General features: G+C 37.3%; 1 protein-coding gene across 12 annotated transcripts in view; it reads left to right on the top strand.

Annotated features, from left to right (window-relative positions):
- The window catches only part of ERC2 (ELKS/RAB6-interacting/CAST family member 2), a 907,015-nt gene that overhangs the window by 310,696 nt on the left and 573,505 nt on the right, over positions 1-22,814 (top strand). For all 12 annotated transcript variants that reach the window (XR_009222735.1, XM_058561400.1, XM_058561371.1 and 9 more), the window contains one exon: positions 2,644-2,811. Coding sequence is in view for 11 of the 12 variants with exons in the window: in XM_058561400.1 (XP_058417383.1) it covers positions 2,644-2,811 (168 nt within the window). In the remaining variant the exon portion in view is untranslated. The remainder of the gene's footprint in view (positions 1-2,643; positions 2,812-22,814) is intronic.

The following is a 22,814-nucleotide window of genomic DNA, read 5'->3' as shown; positions in this document are numbered from 1 at the left end:
AGGATCAAACAGACCATGTTCTCTGTTCACAAACCAAGTAAGAAATAGAAAACACAAAGATAAGTAGGAAACATCCGTGTTTTTGGAGATTAAGAAACATACTTCTAAATTACTCATAAGTCAAAGAATAAATAATGATGGAGATTAGAAAATATGTGGGACTGAACTATAATGTCAATACTACATATCAAACTAGTGTGATCAAGCTAAAATGATACTTAAGGGAAATTCATAATCTTAAAGCTTATATATGAAAAGAAAAAAGGCTGGAAATTAGTAAGATAAGTATCAACTTAAAAATTTAGGAAAAGAAAATAGAATAAATCCCAAGAAAGTAGTAGGAAGGAAATAATTTAAAAATAAGAAAAGAAATTAATGAAATAGAAAATAAAAACGTTAGATGATCAATACAGCCAAAATTGGCTCTTTGCAGAGATTATTTAACATGACGTTGCCTCTGCTGAGAGTCCTCAAGAAAAAGAGAGTAAAAATAAAGAATATTAGGAATGAAAAAGAAGACATAATCATAGATGCCATAGATATCAAAAGATAAATAGGTCTTATGAAAATTTCCTGCTAGTAAGGTGAAAATTTAGATGAAATGAAAAATTCTTAGGGGATAAAAAACTTATCAAAATTGACTCAAATAATTAGAAACACCAATATTCCTATAACCATTAAAGATGGATGAAGTAACTAATGGTCTTTGGAAAAAGAAAGTACCAGCTCTAGATGGTTTTGCTGGTGATTTCTAATAAACATTAATGGGAAAAATATTTCAATTTTACACAAACCATTTCAGAACACATTAAAAGAAGGAATACTCCCTAATTTATTTGGAAGTCTAAATTGATACTAAAACCTGACAAGGACAGCATAAGATAGGAAAATTACAAACCAGTCTTACCCATAAACAAGAATGAAAGATCCTGACAAAATATTAGCAAGCTGAATCCAGTAACATGACTTAGTGGAGTTTTTCATAGCAGTGCAAGGAGAGATTAATATTTAAAAAATCCATTAATGTAATTCATTACAATAACATATTAAAGGTGAAAAATTTGATAAATCATGAGATGCAGGAAAAATGTTTGATGATGTTAAACATTCCTTAATGATTTTAAAAAAACCCTCTTGGCAAAATTGAAATAAAAGGGAACTTTCTGAAACTTGAGTGCCTATAAAAAGCTAAAGCAAACATCAAACGTAATGATGAAACATTGAAATTCTTCCCTTTAAGACCAGAACAAGACAAAGAAGCCACAGTTTCCACCAGGCCGCCCTGTCTTTCTGCGTGGCCTGTGGCTGGTATGGGCTTCTTCACAGCAAGGTGGTCACGGGGTGGTTGGACTTCTAACATTGTGGCCGGCTTCCAGTGGGAGGAGGCTGAAGCTGCCAGTCCTACAGGCTAGGGCTGAAACAGGCTTACTGACAGGTCTGCTGCATTTAGCTGGTTGAAGCAAGTTGCAGTCCAGCCCAGGTTCCAGAGGAGGGTAAATAGACTCCATCTCTAGTTGTGGGAGTGGCATGTGTGCACAAGTAGGAAGAAATTGGTAGCAGTCGTCTTTGGAGATCATCTACCACAACTGCTATCAGATTGGCAAAAATGTAAAAGGCTGGTGATATAAGATGTGGAGTGATTGATAGACTACACACTGCTTGTGACCTTGAGAATTAGTATAACTGCTTTGGAAAACATTTTGGTGTTATCCAGTAAAGCTGAAGATGTGTATACCATGTGGTCCAGCAATTTAACTCCTAGATTATTTTTACTGTGTGTACCAGGTGATGGGTATAAGATGTTCAGAATACTACTTTTTGTCATAGCAGAAAACCTGGAAACAAATTCAAATGTCTAAACAGCAGAATGGACAAATAAATTGTGCTGAAGTCTTACAATGGAATCCTGTTTTTCACTGACCATGAATGAATTGCATGTATAATACCATGATTTAATCTCCAGGACATAAGAGTGAGCAGAAGAAAGCAAAGTGCTAAAAAAAATACACAGCACAAAGTTAAAAACTATGCAAAACTAAATGGTATATTTTTTTACAGTTGCTAAAAAATATGGTAAGCCTAAAAGACAAGCAAGGAAATGACAAACACAAAATTTAGGGTGATAATTATTTCCAAAGAGGAAGAGAGGGAGATAGAAATGGGTTGAACTGGATAAGAACAGGGTGATTCTAATGATCTTTTTTGGTGACTTGAATGATGGGTGTTTCTTGTATTATTTTTCCTTATACGTTTTATATATTTTATGTTCTCTTGTGTCTTCTTAATATTTAATATAAGTAAAAACTGCCAATGCTTCCTTTTTTTTTTTTTTGAGGATTCTCTTTTGTCAAACGATGCCCTTGAATGATCATTTCCACTGTGGAGTTGCAGAGAGGGTCCAGGTTATATCTTGGGTTGATTACCTTTATTAGCTCCCTGTTGAGGCTTCTGAGGACCATGGTGAATAGACTTGGTAGTTTCAAGGGTGAGTTTGGCCAGGCATCTTTCTAAGCAAATTCATCGCCTGCGTTGTTGGATTAATGATCACTGGGTATTGAAAATTAAGAGAAAGCGGTAGCTCCCAAATGTAAATAGTAAGAGCTGCGGCTTCTAATTTCTTGCATTTTTGTTGTTGTTTCACAGATTGATCAGCTGAAGCAGGAGCTTTCCAAGAAGGAGTCAGAACTTCTTGCCTTACAAACAAAGCTTGAAACCCTTAGCAATCAAAATTCAGATTGCAAGCAACACATTGAAGTGCTTAAAGAGTCGCTTACTGCCAAAGAACAGAGGGCTGCCATCCTTCAGACTGAGGTAAGGCACTGTTTCAGGATTCCAGGCAGCAGGCTTTGAGTTGCTAGAAAATGTCCTACCTGAACAGCTTTCTTTTTTTTTTTCTGAACTTTTTTTGTGTGTGTGTGTGAGGAAGATCAGCCCTGAGCTAACATCCATGCCAATCCTCCTCTTTTTGCTGAGGAAGACGGGCCCTGAGCTCACATCTATTGCCAATCCTCCTCCTTTTTTTTTTTTTTTCCCTTTTGCTCCCCAAAGCCCCGGTAGATAGTTGTATGTCATAGCTGCACATCTTTCTAGTTGCTGTATGTGGGATGCCGCCTCAGCATGGCCGGACAAGCGGTGCGTGGGTGCGCGCCTGGGATCCGAACGCTGGCCGTCAGTAGCGGAGCACGTGCACTGAACCGCTAAACCTCGGGGCCGGCCCCCTGAATAGCTTTCTTTAGAAGATCCCTTACCCAGACCTTTGGGACCAGGATATTTTGGATATCAGATATTTTGGGGATTTTGGAAAGGTAAGGCCCATTGCATGTATCATAGATTGTGTAACACTCCCAGTGGGATTGCAGCAACACCCCATAAGCAAACACATGGATATTTCTACAGAAAAAAGAATTCTCACATTAAAGTAGGGTAAATAAAGACTATATAAGTAGCCTCCTGTCAGTTTGTGTCAGGTTGTGCCACCAAAGGAGTTTGCTTCACACTTGGAATTTTTTTTATTTTTCAGAGATTTTTGGATTTGGGAACCACAGATAAATGTTTGGATCTGGAATGGTTTCATTTTATCAAAAATCATAAGAAAGTCAGAATGTTATCTACCTTACTTTGCTATGTGTCTGTATAGGTCCCCCTTCTGGCACCCGTGGTTTCAAGGCTGTCCCACTATCTAAGGCGTATCCTCAATTTTCAAGATTCTTTTACCCATTGAAGAATGTTGGTATCGTGTGAGTTTCTTAAAGAAAATGTTGGTTCGTTATTTCTTATTCATACTTAGAAGAAAAACAAATATATGTTACTATCTTATTTCTTTGCTTCTCCTCATTGGATTATATCTTTGGGTCTGCTAGTTATTATGTAAATAAAAAAGTTTCCAGAAAATAAATTATTACCTGTGGGCCATAGCAAAGAATGCTTCAAATCTCCTTGATTTTTGTGTTGGGAAGTGTGTGATGTGGATTACTTTAGGAGAAGGCAATCTAATTGAGTTACATGTCCTCTCTTGTACTCTTTGAGCCATGTCTTTGCATGTATGTATTTCTGAGTCTGTGGGGAGGTTTGGACTTTCCTTAAGAGTTAATGGGGCCATTGAGTAGATCTGTGCCCTCAGTTAAGGTGCAGGACAGTGTCCAGAGGAGAAGCAGCAGGTTCTGGATTGGATAGGTCTTGACATGGACCCGACCCAGCCCCTATGCACTTGACATTGGCTCAAAGGCAATTATTTGATTGCTTCAAACCAAAAAGATCATTTTGGCCTCAATGATGTAGATTTTTCACATTTAAGAAATATTATTTTCAGTTGTGTATAGTTCCATTGTGAAAGGATGGATATTTTATTTTTTAAGGCAAAAATTTAAACCATGCCATGAGTTGAAAGTGGCTTATATCTCCTTTGAGGAGGCATCTGTGAATAGTATCTAGAACTGTACTAATACTATAGCCACTAGCCATATGTGGCTATTCAAATGTAATTAAAATTCAGTAAAATTTAAAATGTAGTTTCTTAGTCACACTAGCCACTTTTCAAGTATGTAATAGTCATCTGCAGCTAGTGACTAGTGTATGGGACAGCACAGCTATGGAACATTTCTACCATCTACCACTTGTCTAGAATAGGGGTCGAGGGGCTGGTCCCGTGGCTTAGTGGTTAAGTGCGTGTGCTCCACCACTGGCGGCCCGGGTTCGGATCCCGGACGCACACCAACGTGCCGCTTGTCTGGCCACGTTGAGGCGGTGTCCCACATACGGCAATGAGAAGGATGTGCAATTATGACATACCACTATCTACTGGGGCTTTGGGAGGAAAAAGGGAAAAAAAAGGAGGAGGATTGGCAATAGATGTTAGCTCAGGGCTGATCTTCCTCACACACACACACACAAAAAAGAATAGGGGTCGAAAACTATGGTTTGTGGGACAAATCCTGCCTTCTGCCTGTGTTTGTAAGTAAAGTTTTATTAAAACAGACACAGCTTTTCGTCTGTGTGTTGTCTTTGGCTGCTTTTGTGCTACAACAGCAGACTTCAACATCAACAAAGACCATATGGCCCACAAAGCTAAAAATATTTACTCTCTGGCCCTTTACAGAAAAAGTTGGCCAACCCATGGCTTTGTGATTTGTGGGAAGGAGGTTGAGTGGGAATTGGAATGCCTGGCTTGTCCTCTCTCTAGCTGCCTTACTCTGAACAGGGCCAGATAGTTTGCTGACCCTCATTCTAGAGCACAACTTTTTCTTCACAGTGGTTATTCACAAAGCAATTGATTGTACCTACAGTTGTTTTAAGTTGGCAATAATAGCAGCATTACTAATAAAGTTAGTGTAATTGTGTTGCTGTGTATTGGATAGAAGGAAATTTGAGAAGCAAGGCAGTCTGCAGAGGTGTTGCCCAAACAGGCAGTCAGGCTTCTTGGCAATTCCTCTCCAGAAGGAAAGAATGAGAAAGTCAGCTCAGAAAGGCTTACTACCTTCCTCTCACCACGTTGCACTGATGAGCGCTGTATTCTCCAGCTTCTTTCCCTTCTCTTATTCTTTCCCCTGCATTTTACCTCTCTCGAATTAATGTAGTCCAAATTAGACCTATACATATTTCATTAAAAAGATGGTGGTGACATTATGTGGATAGCTTCCGTCCCATGTTCAATAATTAAAATGACCCAATAAAGAAATGATGCTTTGAAGTAGAAAAAATCATTCTCCATGTGCAGAGAAAGTGAGAGGATTTTCAAGTTTTCTGCTTTAAAGTTGGGAGTGTGAGATTAATGATTTTATCAGTTGTAAACATCCGAGGAATTTTCTTTTGCTTTTTTTCTTCTTTTAAAATCTTTGTAAATGGAAATGGAGAAAGTTACCTAATGATGTCCATGTCTTAGAAGAAGAAGCAATTTAGGTTGAAATTAGCTCTAATTTTTAGATCATAGGCAGAGGATTTTGGGCAGCAGGGTAAAATACATTAAAGTGATTTTCCTGCTTCTTGGAGAAACAGAGGGAAATAAGTCTCCCTACCTAATGTGAAGTGAGTTAGTGGACAAGTATTCTGTAGATGAGATACGTTATGTTTCATTATGCCCTACCACAAAAGACCTGAGTTTATATTTATATGAAAGATATGGTGCTCATCCTTGGAGGAGGTTATGTGTGATAGCTGCTTCCAGTTAGATTCCTGAGTCATTCCTGAAAGTTCTTGTCAAAACAGAAGAGGGGTCTCTCTAGAATGGGAAGAGCCCTGCTGGTATCTCTGGAAAATCTATGCCATCACCTGGCTTTGGCGAACATAGTATAAATGACAGATGTCACTGGCCTAATGGTTCATCTCTGCAAGAAAGGCTTTTGCTACCAGGGAATTTGCATTTGGGAGGTGGTAGGATGAAGGGTGGGACGAGGGGTGGGAGGCAAGTTGTCTGAGTTTGCGGCTATGTGGCTTGGCTCCTGGGTTGGTTTGTTTTTGCTTGTACAAATGCCCAGACATTCTTTGACATGTGTGCAATAAATCAATGGAATAATAATTACACACACCCAGAGATACACCACATAGCTCTTAACATAACATTTTACTTTTTAAAATAGCTTCAGAGGACCCCAAGGCCAAGTTTCTTATTTTGCTACTTCTCTTGATGTTTCCTATATACCAACTTACTGCCATCTGCCAACACGTTAATTCTGTGGCAGTAGAGATAATAATGAATTGACTTTCATTACCACCTTGATTTTTCTGAATTTCATTGAATAATTACCAGAACATATCAGAAACTAGGAAGAAGAAAGGCCTAGCTATCATTCTACGATGTGAAGTAAAATATGCAAAGAACACAGCATTTAGAAGTGGGAGATGTGTGGACATGCCTCAGCCTCCCCACTTAATAACCGTGACTTGAACAAGACTTGAACTTCTCTGAGCCTCCATGTTTTGTTCTATAAAATGGCAGTAATTGTGCCAGCCTGATGCATCATCTATATGGCAAGTGCTTTGACTCTAGTAAAGGATTTTAGCTATAAATTGTGTTGATTATTATCACTGCTGTTATTATTACTATTGTGTATTAGGGATGTTTGGGGAATACTCTACTTCACGTCTCTTCTTATCTTCCATTCTGTGTGTTCTGTCTTTGTGCGTCTCCTTTGAATTTTTGGTGTCTGCATTTACCGAGCTCAGATTTTTATATTTCAATTGAGTCACTTTTTTATGTCTTAGAATAATACAGAGAAATGAAGATACTGTGAAAGTGCCACCTATTTTGTTCTATCCCCAGATTAAGAGATTTCGTTCTGTTTTCTGGAGCTTTTCCCCAGCCTGGCATGATTTCTAAACTGCCAGGCGTGACAAGTCTTTGGCACGTTTTCTGAAAGATGTGTTAAATGGCAGTGGTATATGATGATTGCTTTTATACTCATTTTTGTTCCGAATAGGTCAGGGAAGAATTCTACTTGTCTAAGAGTAAACGCATGAGAGCCTGTTAATTAACAGAGAATGTAGGGTTTTGTGTTCATGAAGGCAAAGGGCAACACTTGTAGGTTAGGTTAGTGGCAGCTCCATAACAAGGATCCATAACGTTTTTGTGTTTGTTTTTTAAGTGTAATCAATATAGGAGAGAATCTCATGCAATCTGTAAGTTCACTTTCCAGGAAAATTCACCTCTATACATACACACTCATATTTACAGGCAATAATGTATATAGTGTCAGGCAGTTTATAGATGCCCTGAAGCATTTCCAAGAATATCATGTTAAACATCCATGCATTTTTTGTTCGATGCATATAGATTTCATGCATTTTTTCATGAAACACATATTTTTCGAATGACTACTATGTGCCAGATATGGTTCCTGCCTTCATCCAGCCAACGTTCTATTCGGTATATAGATACATGATAGAGAACTGATTTATAGGGCTATAAACGCTCAGTGATTTCATTATCGCTGGTTACTAATAATTCCACACAAAATCTTAATTGGACTTCATCTTCCATCTATTGTTGAAAAACAGATAAGTAAAGGAAGGAAAGAAGATAAAAAGAAAGAAATGTTTAGCTCCTTTGAAGGCTAAAGTATGCAAGCTGCATGAAATATCCATTTATATTTCTTATAAGTGAAGGCTAATATTGCTAAGATGATTACTCTGATAATGTTAAGATTTTATGTTTTGATTAAAGCTAATCCTCTTTGAGTCCACGCTCAAGTAACTTGGCTCTCCATGAGAAAGGGAGTGGTGTTTATGGGGTCACAGACACTCTGCTGGCTTGATTGTTTCAGGAGTTACTGCACCTACTTAGAAATGCTTTGGTCAGCTGTACTTCAGGCAGTCCCTTCCTTTGACTTGTCTAAATGAATGAGGTATCATTTGATAATATTTTATTGAGCATCTCTGATGTGCAAGGTGCTGGACAAGGTGGGACCCATAATCTCAGGGGCTATTGGTCTTGGACTTTTTAATTTAGTTTTATTGCCCAAATGTCTACTGAGTGTCTTGTGGCTGCTATATTGAGTTTCGGGAACTGTGGCTAAGTGTTTTCCATGTGATACGTTGTTTTAGACTTGACTTACAACTTGTGAAGTTGGTATTGTTGATCCTATTTTTAGGAGGAGGAAATAGAGGCTCAGAGAGGATGTGTAACTTGCTCAAGATCACATAATGGTGAATGAAAGGGCCTGAGTTCCGAAGCCCTGTACTCTTAACCAGAAATCTAGTGCTTTCCATAAGAGTCCCCGTGGATTGAGGACTTCCTTTGTTTCAAGGAGCTGACATACATTATCTCATGGCAAAGTTTACAGCAAGTTTTATAATTCTGTCTTAACAGGTGGGTTCACTGGGGTTTCAAGAATGCTTACTAGGTACAACGCTGTACTGGCTATGAAGAGGGATTAGAATGAATAACTCTGAGACTTAAATCCTCATGATAACATTATGGCTATGATAACAGTAACATTGTGGTCATGATAATGAAGGATATTGCCCAACCTCTAGGGAAGACACCAATTTTCATGAAGTCTAGAATCCTAGTATATTAAGAACAATTTATTGTATAATATTTAGTTTTTATTTATTTAAAGGCATTTATGATTATATGTATATATGTATTCATACATGTACACTTGTAAAGAAAAAGCAAAAGAATGAACAACAGTATCTTACTGTGTTTTCTCTTTGTGTTGGAGACTCAGGTGATCTTTAATTTGTCTAGGATACACATGTTATACATTTGTAATATAAAAAATTAAATACATCTTTAACAGAAGTGGTGATAATCGCTTCTTCAGGGAGGTTGTGTAAGGTGTTGGTGGAGGAGGAGGTGTTTTCTGAGCCTGTGACAGCATTTTTCAGTCTCTGAGTCACAGATGACTCAGTGTGATAAAACAACCGGAAAGCAGACTTGGACTGTCAGTTTTCAAGATGAATCATAAAAGTCGAGCTTTTGACAATGAAAATGTTGTTGTTACGTGGAGAAAAGAACAAGTTTTATGAGTCCTTGTTTGTTGGTTTATTCATGTTGAGATGGGCCCTCCACCCCGCTTCATGGTGAGGCTAGGACTCTTGGGTATGAGGGTCACCGTGATGGGAAGTCGGGAATGCTTTGTGGCTTCCAGGGACTGTGGGACTAGATGCATTCACACAAGGCTTTGCAAACTATTCCAGATACTTAAGGAACTACTCTTTCCTCTGAACTCACACATTTTGAGCAAAGGAGTTTTTTAAGTGGATGAAAATAATATTTGCCACAATATATAAGGTGGGATTTACAAAGAGTGCCCCTTTACTTTTAAACAGTAATTTCAGTTTTCCTTTTTACCTCCTGCTGTGGTTGACTAGCAAGTAGTAAAGTCCTTTTTAATCACTTCAGTCCAGGCTTCAAAGGATAACATTGGAAATGTCCTTTTTAAGATAGACTTTTGTCTAATGCCCTCCATAATCACAGCATTAAAAGTGAGGTGCTTTTTAAAAAAGTTAGTAGCATACGACAAAACCAACTTTTAAGACCGTCAAATTAACCCAGTGCCATGTCAGGGTGTGTTGTCTCACTTTCAAGATGTGCAAGGAATGTCTTTAAAATTAATATATTAAGGGACTTTGTGAAAAAATATACAAAATTCCAGTGTCACTTGTATTTTTCCATTCTAATCCTGTCATTGGCTTCGCATTTTAAAATGTTTGTATTTGACTGGGAAAGGCATCATTTGAAATTTTTATTGATAACACTCTTAACTGCAAGAAAAAGACATAAACCTGCAAAGCTGTAACTATCGTGGTGGCCACAATTGGGAGGTCTGCAAAATGGTTTATTACCAGTAGGAAAAAAATGCTGGGAACCACAGTCGTTATAGGGGTCACCACCTCTGCTATGTGCATTTTATTTTTTTCCCTTTTCATTTTGAGGGTATGTATGATGGCAGTGCCAAACTACACACTTTCCCCTCCCCTAATGTCTGTGGGCTTTGTTTTGATTCTCTCTTTATTAATGATGTGAAAACTTTGGGGTCACATAAAAATGAGCTAGGGTCAGGCTTTGTGGGCCCCAGAATGCAGAAAATGTCCTTGTATCTAGCTAGTGAAGACATTGTTTAAAGGGGCTACGTTTTACTTCCTAAGATTTTTAGCTGTTTTGAAGATTTTAGATTTCTGGGTGAACTTTGTGAGGCACCCTCACACTCTTGCTTTCTTAAGGTGAGACGTGAAAGACTTGTGGTAGAGGAATTAAAATGTGTTATGAGTGTTGACTGCAGTTCCGTGGCAATTTCTGGCCTATTAAGGGATGATGCAGGTAGCTACAGAATTATTTTGTTCTATAGGTGAAGAGTATAGTACTTTTGTTGTCATTATTGTTGTTCAAGCTTTCAGAGACTACCTTACTTAACACCTTGTTAGTGTAAAATTGCTTTTGACTTCATAAACACAGGTGTTCAGTTTGAATCTTAATGAACTGTGAAATAGGTAGATGTCTAAAAGGAAATTCTATAAATTGTGAACATGGCTCTGTCAGCACACTAAATGGATTAGGAAAATTCATTGTCTGCCCTGTAACTGAACACCAATGTGATGCGTGGGCATGAATTAGTCCTGAAAAGCCAATAAAATAGAGAAAAAAAGTAGAGCCTAGGAGATGTTGATTGTGTGGGTTCCCCCACCACAAATGAATACAGAAGGGCTTGGAAATCAGAATGGCTATTCAGAGCACGGCCAAGAAGAAATACATATGAGCAGACAACACATAATTTATAGAGTAAAACCACAAACACCTTATTTTCCATTGTACTAAAATAATGATATTTTACAGTGCTCATTTTGTATGTAATTCTGCTTTCAGTTTTTTATTGTTACTGCAGCTCAAATCTCATTATAAGTGTTCCAATAAAAATCCCCTTTTAATCAAAAACTTTCCAATCCTTAGCCCATTGTCAACTTATTTTGAGCAACTTATTTTTCTAGTGAAACCAAAGAATTCCGCCCTTCTTTTTGAGCTTCTTGGGATGTTATTTGACCTATGTGGCTAAACATGTAATTAAGATAACTGAGTCATTTTAATTTCTAGGTTAAATCTCTTCATAATCTGCATCCATTGTTTCAGGGTGTAGAGATATGGAGTCAGAGCCCTTTATGTTCTTTGAAAGAAAAGAAATAGATCATTAGTACTTTTGTTTGGTTATACTTTTGTTTGAAAAGGCATTGTTTATACTATATTAAGCTGCAACTAGAAGTGAAAATATTCAATTAGCCAATCACCTCTGAGAAAGTACATGTCCACTGGTAAGTGTTTACTGGTGAATGGTTTGCAGGAAAAAAAGAATATATTTCTGTCATGTCTGAGGGAAGCTGACTTGCCACTTTAAAAAGGAGATGACAGAATTTAGGAGGAGGGAAATCCAACAAAACTCTCACTGACCTCTGAGCTCACATTCTTTCTTTCTTTTTTTTTGTATGAATTTTATGGAAAACCGAATTTATTAAGTAATTCCATTTATTTTTTTCTTTTGGGGGCACCGTTTGGAAATAACCAGTTTACATTGTGATTATATTCTCCTGACACTGGTCCCACATCTGTAACACTTGCTTCCATTCCTCTGGAAAAAGGCTAACATTTGCTGTGGTTCAGTTTCTTTATGTGTATTATTTACATATCAAACCAAAATATGAAGAGTGAAGTTAAATTGCAGGGCTTCTGCAAGAGTCTTTTATCCATTTTCATATGAACTTTATTCTTTTTTAAATTAAATACAGATATTTATTCCATATAGACATAGACTTCCCCTCTCTTGTTTTAAGGAAAAAAAATAGAGACTACAACTTGAGGTAATAAGTTGTGTTAGATGAGGATCATTTTAACCCTAGAAGTTTGTTTTTATTGAAGCATTTCTGTCTTGAAGTGTGTGAAATTTATTTTCTTTCATTTGTTTTTTATTTTATTTTTTTACTTTCAAGTGTAGGTGATTTCTTAAATCCTTATGCTTATAACAGAATGATGTTTGGCCTCTGAAATACAACTTGGCAGTTGGTAATTTGAAACTGGACAGATCGTAAGTTCTGTCATTAAGATCTGGCCAAATGTGAAGGAAAAGAGACGATCCAGCTCCTCATTTACTGGGTGTGAGTCCTTAGCCTAGTGCCAGCAAAGCTGGGTGTCAGAAGGGTCAGCTTTCTCCATAGCGATGACCACCCATGACAGCTCTTCTGAGAGCAGTACAGGAAGAAGGGATAGGCGTGACTAGGAGAACTGCTTGGGACTGCCAGAGATCCAGATCTTAGGATCTGTCAACTCTTCGTCCTCACTCCCATCCAGAGTCAAAAAGCACATTTGGGGAAAGATGTATATGAATTTTAAAGATTTAATTTGGAAAAATTTAATCATATTTGCACTTTGCTGTGCATGTGTGTGTGTGTATGTATAAGAGAGAAAGAGACAGAGCACTAAGATATGGAATTAGCATCATTTTGGTAATCTTCATTATTGGATCTCCAGTAGGTTATTTATAAAGTTTCTACTGTGTGTTAGGCATGCTGCTAGCTGCCAGGAATACAGAAATAACAAGAGATAAATGTTGCCAACATTACCACCCACAATATGATTATTGAAAAAAGTTTAAGAATTGTTTGTAGTTCTTTTAGTCCTTGAGTATCCATTGGGATTGATTCATGGAAGATTCAATCTAGTGCACTGTTGGTTGCTTGAAAGAGCAACCCCATAAAGACCTTGGTTGTGTAACAGGGCCTCTGAGTAAGCCTGTGAAAGTACCTAACAAAAAGGGGAACTTGTTTTAATGCTTGGAGCTCTTTTCATTTCAAATCCTTAAATTCTCAAGGGTCACTTTCTTGGATAAACAGTCTCTGATAAAGGTTGTATAGAACACAAAAATATAATTTCATTCCTCAGGGATATTGTGGCCTAGCAGGGATTTTCATTACTGTGCTGCACTGGAGTATTTATTTTGACCCTTAATTAACCTAATGTTTATATGAAAGGAAAATTACATTGCAGTATAAGCTTCTTGAAGAAAAGGATCTTTTGGCTTTTTCACTGTGGTGTATGAGCCCTGAGAGCAGTGCTGGGCACAATATAGGAACTCCAAAAATATTTGTTGGATCTATTGTTGCTTTCCTGTATCATTGGAGATGTAGTGAGAGAATTAGATGAGATATTGCATCATGGTAGCAATGGAAATATCCAGTCCTATGTGATGCTTTAGTATTAGTATTAGGAGAAAACATGGATTAACTCCTCTATAACTTAGGTATAAGGAAAACTCTCCTAATTATGAATCAAGATCTGGTAGCAATAATGTGTAAGATTAATAAATTTGATGACATAAAATAAAGAATTTTTGCATGGCAAAATTATCATAGGCAGAGTAAAAAACAAATAACAAGTTGGGTGACATACTGGCAAGTTATGCTGCAAATAAAGGTTTCATATCCCTACTAAAGAAAGTTTTTAAAAACGGAGAACCAAAGGACCAACAATTCTATAGAATAATGGGCCTGGTATATAGATGGTGCACAGAAAAGTAAATGTAAATGGTGCTTAATTTATAATGCTCAACCTGACACATGATAAGAGAAATGCATATTAAAACTACATTAAAAATAATTTTTCACTTATTAGATTGGCAAAGACCAAAGATTTAAAATATACTCTATTTATTGGTAAGATTGTTGGGAAAACTAGCCCTCTAATAACATTGCTGGTAGGAATGCAACATGGTATATCCCCTTTCAGGGAGGAATTTGGCAACATCTAGCAGATTACATATATTTACCTTTGACTCAGCAATCCCAATTCTAGAAATAGATGCCAAAGATATATTGGCAGAAATAAAAAATATCCAAGACTGTTCATTGCAACACTATCTGTAATAGTAAAATACTGGAAACAACCAAGATGTATACCAGGATGGAACTGGTTGAATAAATCGCTGTGATCCACAAAATGGATTACTATGTAGCTGTGTAAAAGATGAGTAATATTTCCGTATACTGATATGAAATGACCTCTAGGATATATTGTTAAGTGAAAAAAAAAGAAGGTGGTGAAAAGTGTATAGGGTGTGCTACCGTTTATCTAGGAGTCTGAGGGAATACAAGTATATATATATATGAATGTATCTATTTGCTTATATTTTTTTTGAAAAATTGATGGATAAACCATAATATTAAAAAAATGATTTACTTGTTTAGCAATAGAATGAGTGGACAGGGAGAGAACTTAGACTTCTTTGAATATATTTTGTTTTGTAGATTTGACTTTGGAACCATGTAAATATTTTACATAATTATAAAGCAAAATTAAATCTAAAAAGGCAGCCCCTAAATAGTTAAAAGGAAAATGAAACAAATGAACCTATGTGGTGGTATAATCACACAGAGAGGATCTATTCCAAGTGACTTTAAAACACAGGACTTGAGTGTGCATCTCCAGTGGAATGTATAGGCCAGGACAAAAAACCTGCAAAGAACCTTAAACTTTTTTCAGTAATTATATTATTGGTTATAGTGTGGGAATTATTATTCTAAGACAAGTGTGTGTGAAGAGTGGCATAAAACAAATGAGTGTTTCTGTTATTGTCAGTAAGAGCTTGGATTTTCGGAGTTTGGGGGAGAGGAAATAGAGGTGCAAGATTGATGAAAGTAAGTAAAAATACTGTAGTCCTAGGATATAGTTCATATTTAAAAATATGTAGATATACGTAGATATATGTTACTTATATATATCTCTCCAAGCTGTGCCTCTGCAAAGTCCTAGAAACAAGAACCAATCTGGTAGCAATGAGCATTCCTAGTGTCAAATTTACTGTGTTCTCACTAAAGACCTCTGTGGAAAGATAAGTAAGTCTGTGTCTGGGATGGGAAATGATGCCCAGAACATCTTGTCATGCCAGAAGGCAGGGAAGCTATCAAAAGGGCATGACAAAAAGACTCAGGAGCAAATAAAAAAATGTGTCCACTGGACAAAGAACTTAAGCATCAATAACACATAAAATATGCTTAAGTCCATGAGTTCAGGATGATAACTATTTTCAAAAAACTCTTTTGTAGATTCTAGGGAACCAACACCTTATTTTTGAAACTGGTAAATAAAGGGAGAGAAATGAGCATTTATCATAACTCTTTTATATAAAATGTACCTCAGGGTAGTCAAAGAGTTGACAAAGAGAAGATTCTCTTTATAGAAGTATTCCAGCTGATAAATAAAGGATGCTAGACTATCACCATTTTGCAACCTCTAGTGATTTAATGGATCTGGGGATTGGGCTTTAATGGATGTCACATCAAATATTGCACGCCACCTGATAAAAGTACACTCTATTGCCAATGAAGCAGTCTTGCCAGAAAAAGCAAACCTGAATCTTACTGGAAATACAGAGGACAGAGAGGGACTTGGCAGACAACTCCAAGGGATGCAGCGAGCAAGCTCCCCACTATGGGAAACTGTTTTAGGAAAGATGACTCTGTGTTTTTTTGTTTTTGTTTTTTTAAAAATAACAGAAGTTTTCAAAGAAAAAGAGAGAGGTAGAGAGGGAAACTATAGATTAAAAAACTTAAGAGACTTATCAACTAATCATGATATATGAACCTTATTTGGATCCTGATTCAGATAAGCAAAATGGTAAAATTGTGAGCTAACTGGGGAACTTTGGATATTGAACTGATGATAGTAAGGAATCATTGGTAAATTTTTCTAAGGTGTGATGGTAGAATTTTTTTTCTTTTTTTCTTTTTTTTTTAAATTATGTGAATATATCTGTATCTTAAAAAGAAAGATTTAAAATAATTGGCCTCTCTGTATCTGTTTTTTTAATTGAGAGTTTGAACTTGAGATCTAAGTTCCCTTCTTGTCCTAAAATTTTTTTTTTTTAATTGATGTTTTAATGGTTTCTAACATTGTGAAATTTTGGGTTGTACATTTTTGTTTGTCCATCACCCCATATATGACTCCCTTCACCCCTTGTGCCCACCCCCCACCCCCACTGCCTGGGTAACCACAGTCCAGTTTTCTCTGTCCATGTGTTGGTTTATATTCCACATATGAGTGAGATCATACAGTGTTTGTCTTTCTCTTTCTGGCTTATTTCACTTAACGTAATACGCTCCAGGCCCATCCATGTTGTTGCAAATGGGACGATTTTGTCTTTTTTTATGGCTGAGTAGTATTCCATTGTATATATATACCACATTTTCTTAATCCAATCGTCAGTCGAGGGACACTTAGGTTGCTTCCACTTCTTGGCTATGGTGAATAATGCTGCAATGAACATAGGGGTGCATAAGCCTCTTTGGATTGTTGATTTCAGGTGCGTTGGATAGATTCCCAGTAGTGGCATGGCTGGATCATAGGGCATCTAGAATTTTTTTTCTTTAATATAGAGTCCTTATCTTTTAAAGATACATACTAAAATATTTACAGATGAAATGATATAGTATCTGAGATTCTATTTAAAATAATTAGGGGGCTGGGGAGGGAGAGTGGTTGGGGTCATAGAAGAAACAAGAGTAGCCATGAGTGGATACTTGTTGAAGTGAGAAATAGGTACATGGAGATTCTTTATATTATTTTCTGTACTTTAGTATGTGTTTGATATTTACATAAGAAAATGTTGAAAACAAAATAAAAATAAATGAGTCAATGGCCTGCATAGGCTTTTTGAATTTCATTCCCAGTGACATGGATATGCCACAAGATGTGTTCCACCTACCTTCCTTGGGACTCTATGGCCTCATTTATACAGATGCTGTTGCTGCTAAATTGTTCTAAACTTGATGGTGACCCTGAAGATGATTTCGTACCTTTTATTGAATCAACTAAAGTACACTTTTCAGAAGGAAAAAGTCTTGCTTTAACTTTTTGTAGTTTTTCTAAGTCTGTTTTTATGAGGGGGTAATTTGGATGTAAAAGATCTAGAAGAAAGCATTGGGAAATCTGATAGGGAAGCTGAATCAGTAGGCTTTTTATGTTGAAGCTTTTGGAAATCTTTTTTCAATCTAGCCAGTCACTGTAAGACTTTGCAGCTGACTGATGTCAGGGACCTGCTGATGACTCATTCCATTTAGGCAGGGTTGATCCTCAATAACTTCCCTGGAAATGACTTGGGCTGCCAGGCACAGACCATGGCCACATGATTTTTGCTTGACATCATTTCTTTTACCCACGTTGGTGGGTATCAGTCATCAGAGGATCTAATTTCTATTATACTCTCAGTCTAAAAGTTTAGAAGATGTTATTTTGCCTGCTTGGATTTTTCTGTTAATCTTACAATCTGGGTGTTTTCTGATTAGTAAAACATAAGTCTGACTCAAGGGATCCTAAATATTTATCTTATATATTTTAGAAAGAAAAAGTATATAAAAGATGAAATACAGGTAGTAATACCTTGTTAATTTTATTCTTCCTCTGTGATGATTTTTTTGAATCCTCTTAAGTACTACAAAAGGAGAAGTACATTTAGTATGGACTTCTTAGAGTATGCCAGTGTTACGTTTTGTAAATTGAATTTACCTAAATCCCAGTCTAGAATCAAGCCAGTTTTTTCTAGTCTTTCTCTAGAAAGTGAATTTCAAAGTAATACCACATGTTGGATGAAATACAATAGAGCTAAGATCATTATCAAGATATCTTATGTACTGTTGAGTGGATAAAAAAGACCAACATAAAAAAGAAAGGGATGCTCATTAATTTTTGTAAGATTTGAGAGAGAATTAAGATGGACAATTTGAAAATATTTTTTTGTTCAGTTGTAGAACTTGTATAGATCAAGTTCCTGGCAAGCTTATTTCCAGTTCTCCCTTTGCTTTTGGACATATTTCTCATCTTCATTTCTCCACATATCTTTAGGTCCTGGCAAACATCTATTTGTGCTTATAATCCCCGGATGACGTGGCCTCAATCATTTAGCACAGTACTTAACATTGAGTTTCCAGAATTGTTTTCTAACCTGACTGTAAATTTCTTGAGGATGGAGCCATCTTGTCTTATATTTTTTCCTCCTTCTGCAATATGTAGTTTTGCTCATTTCCCTCACTTTAGCTGCTGTAGGTGTGGGGTTTTTTTTTTTTTTTTTTTGAGGGAGATCAGCCCTGAGCTAACATCGGTGCTAATCCTTCTCTTTTTGCTGAGGAAGACCGGCTCTGAGCTAACATCTATTGCCAATCCTCCTCCTTTTTTTTCTTCCCCAAAGCCCCAGTAGATAGTTGTATGTCATAGTTGCACATCCTTCTAGTTGCTGTATGTGGGACGCGGCCTCAGGATGGCCGGAGAAGCGGTGCGTCGGTGTGCGCTGGGGATCCGAACCCGGGCCGCCAGTAGCGGATCGCGTGCACTTAACTGCTAAGCCACCGGGCCAGCCCTAGGTGTGGGTTTATATCAAAGAATCTTTACAAATTTGGGCAGTGTTTCAGAGCCCAGAAAGATGTCTCATTGACTGACCATTATGGAAAAATGGTTGTAGCTTTGCATTTATTTTCATTTTTATAATATTTTGCTATAATGCAAGTCTTTTAGAGATAAATTATTACACGAAGGCTTATCCTGGGCGTTGTACTATCTATTAGCTGAAATTTGTAATTCAAATTAGGAACACTTCTAAAGTACATAGTTCTTATTTTTATCGGTAAACTAATGCTTTATACTGATGATTAACATAATTAAAGTCTTTTTCCCTTAGGTGCTTGCAACCGGAAAAATCAGTAGAATGAAGTTACTAACAGCATTAATGCAATTTGACACATTTTGCCAACAAGAAGTTTTATATGTCATTAACTGAAACAGTAGTAGCATATCATGTTTATTAAACATTTACTAGGTGCCAAGCCCATTTGTCATGTCAAATAATCCTCCTGTCAATCCTATGAGATTGGTGCTACCTGATTCTAATGGACTTCCTTATGTTACACAACTTTTATATCTGCAAAGTGGCCATAGATAAATTGGATTTTAATAATTATCCATAATACATATTGACTGGGAAACCTCAGAGTAAGTTAGGTAACGTAGCCTTGTCCTTATGATCTTCCCATGCATCGACCCAGAACCAAAAATAATATCATGGAATATGTTCAATTAAAAAGGCAGACACAGAGAACTTTGAAACTCTGGGGATTAATGTGCTTGTTGGGGAGGGATTCAAGACAGGTGTTACAGAGGAGGGTAATTTCAGATGGACCGTGAAGGATGAAAAGTGTTTACTATGATGGAAAAGGTGGAGGAAAAAGGGTATTTGTAGCAGAAGAAATAGTACAGAGGTGAAAGTGTGACCTGTCCAAGGAACAGTAAGTAATTCATTGTAGCTGAATTGCCCTGTTTGGTGTGTGTGTGTGTAAGAAAGAGATGAGGGGGTGGGATGGGTAGACAAGGCTGCAGAGCATAGTGATTGAATTAATCAGTTTTGGAGTCAGAAACAAGCCTTCCCAGGTCTAAGTCTTCCTAGCTCTGTGTCAACTGAAAATTTGCTCATTCATTCATTCAACAAATATTCATTGATGTCTTCTATGAAGCTAGCATTACCCTAAGTACCAGGGATAGAACAGTGAACAAAACAGGCAAAAATCTCTGCTCTCAGGGAGTTTACATTCTAGTGTGTTTGAGGGCTTGGGTGCAGAAAACAAACAAATATGAAAAGGCCATTTAATGGCAAGTGTGCTAGATCAGATAATGATTTCAGGTGGAAGGAGGCGCAAGTGCCCAGGCCCTGAGGCAGGAGTGAGCTTTGTGTACAGAGAACAAAGAGAAAACCCAGTGAGGCCCAGGTAGAGTAAGTGTGAGAAGAGTGGAAGAAGGTGAACCTGGAGAGGTAGACAGAGGCCAAGCCAAGGAGGGCCTTGTTGGCCACAGCAAGGAAATATTGTGTTCACCGTGCCGTGGGAAACCACTAGAGGGACTTAAGCAAGGCGGTAGATGGTCTGATTTGCATTCCTAAAAGACCACTCTGGCTACTGTGTGGGGAATGGCCTATATGGGGCCAGAGCAGAGGCTGAGAGGCCACTGCAGACATCCTGGTGAGGAGTAATGGGGGCCTGGACCTAGTGATGGTGTGGAGGTGGAGAGAAGAGGATGGTTTTGTCATCCATCTTGGAGGGATAGTTGTCAGGATGTGTGGAGCAATTGGATATAGAGGGGGGTGAGGAAAGAGAGGAATCAAGGACAAATTCGGAGGTTTTAAGTTGGACTAACTGGATGGGCAAGTCACTTATATCTCTTTGAATTCCAGAGAGCTGTTCCAAGGATTAAATGGGATAGGGAGGTAGATGGAATGGTAGATGAGTTTATTATATGCTTTGTGTTCTCTTGGGGTGTTTGAACTCAAGGTGTAAAGACACAAAGCCTGTAGAGTGGCAGAGAAGTTGAGAGAGGGCTAAAGAGAAGGTACTTAGCAGAAGCCATGAGGCAACCCGTGAGCAAGCAGAAGCCATGAAGTGGAGAGAAAGGAGGGTGTTGGTAACATAACAGAACCAGTGGCAAAAGCAAGATTGAATTATAAGACCAATGGGTGTTCCGGCGTCACCCCTGAGCCACCCAATCTCCTGGAATGTTAGGAAGGGAATTTCCATTCTCCCCAAGACCTGGCTGTGCTGTTGCCCACAGTTTTCTGTTCCTCTTTTTGCCCCTCATGAGTCCTCTCTACCTGGAAAAACCCAAAGTTGCCCACCCTGAATGAGTCAAAAGAAAACTAGACTTCTTTCTTTATGTTGGAGGACACATCTTTCTTATTCCAAATGGATTTTTATTTATTTTTAAATTATAAAGTAATACAAAAATACATTTGTATTGTCAATTAAAAAAAACCCATAGAATAAAAAATTTAAAATGTAGAATAAATTCCTCTTCTATCTTTCTGAACACAGTGAGGTTATGTCCCTTCCCAGGGGAAACCACTTATCATTTGGGGTTTATCCTTTCATATCATTTTCTAAGTAGTTACATATACAAATATATGTATATGTATATGTTATCAAATATATACATATATTATTGTGGGGATTTTCCAAACATGAATGAGATCATGTTTTCACTTAGTATTTCTTAGAGGTCCTTCTGTGTCTGTATACACAGACCTACCTCATTGTCAGTGGCTGCCCATTCTCCACAATGCTTTAGTCAATCATTCTGCTGTAGATGAACACTTAGGTTGTTTTCAATGTTTCTGCTATTACACACTTATTTTTAAGAGCTGGGCTGTGTTACTACGTGACCTTTCACCCATTGGGACAAAACCAAAGTACATAGTCTCAGTGACATCCTTTGTCATTTGGTGGCTGTGCAGTGCATCTCAGCCTTTGGGTTAGGCTGAGCTGCAGGCTCCATGGAGCTTGTGTGGATTGCAAGTCAGGCACATGTGGCAGCAATTTTCCTCATTTTCTGCTGCTGCAGGGAGGAATTAGAACTGCTGGGCAGGGTGAGCCTTGAACGTTGCAGTCTCTTCAAGAAAAACTCGAAGTAAACTACCCTGTTTATATTAACACCTAGTAAAAGAAAATATTAACTTTGCTAAAATAATCTTCTAAAGAAACAAGTTTAATGAGAATTTCTGAATTAAATTTAAGAGTTTTAATTACACATGCAAAGGATAAACAGTATCTTCAAAGTTCAGCTTTAAGAAGTAATAACTGTTTCTTGAGAAGGAAAAATATTTAACTGCACTGAATGCCTGGACGTTTGATCTTTGAAAGTTGGAACATTTGTGTTTTTAAAAATTAATATAAAAACCTGAAGTAACTTAAGACATAAGATCACTTTTAATTTGTATGCTTTCTGTAGATAGGTTCATGAAAGCCATGGACATCTTTGAAGTAATACACCTTTGTTTTAGAGAAAGACATTGTATTTGCTGAAGGTCAGTGAGTGTTGTAATTGTTTTTATTATATCGTAACTGTGTGCTTTGCTAATACCCTCAAAAATAAAGACAATAAGACTTAGTGCAAATGTTTAACCTTTCTCTGCCTGTTTCAGGGAGATAGAAGGGCTGGGAAAGAACAACTTGTATGTGCTACAGACTTTACAGACCTTGTCTTAGTATATTTTTATAGCAATTCTGCAAAATAGATGGTGCTATCCCCATTCTATAGGTGAGAAAACTGAGGCCGGGAGAAATAAAATAAATGTCCCAAAGGCATGCAGCTAAAAAGTGATAGTATAGAGTTTCAACCCAGGGCTGACCTGACTTCACTGCTCTTTCAGCTGTGTGAGTCTGGGATCATTTTTTTTTTTCTTTTTCTTTTTTGGATTTATCAGTACTTTTACTATCAGACACTGAGACGACCTTCCTTCCTTATGGTATATAAAGTATCATGATTATTAAATTCACTGGTCAACCATGATTCTAAAATAGACCTTAAG

This window comes from Diceros bicornis, chromosome 2 (assembly GCF_020826845.1).
Source record: "Diceros bicornis minor isolate mBicDic1 chromosome 2, mDicBic1.mat.cur, whole genome shotgun sequence".
Taxonomy (NCBI): Eukaryota; Metazoa; Chordata; class Mammalia; order Perissodactyla; family Rhinocerotidae; genus Diceros; species Diceros bicornis.
The sequence above is the reverse complement of the archived record's forward strand: the minus strand, read 5'-3'. Positions and strand labels throughout refer to the sequence as shown.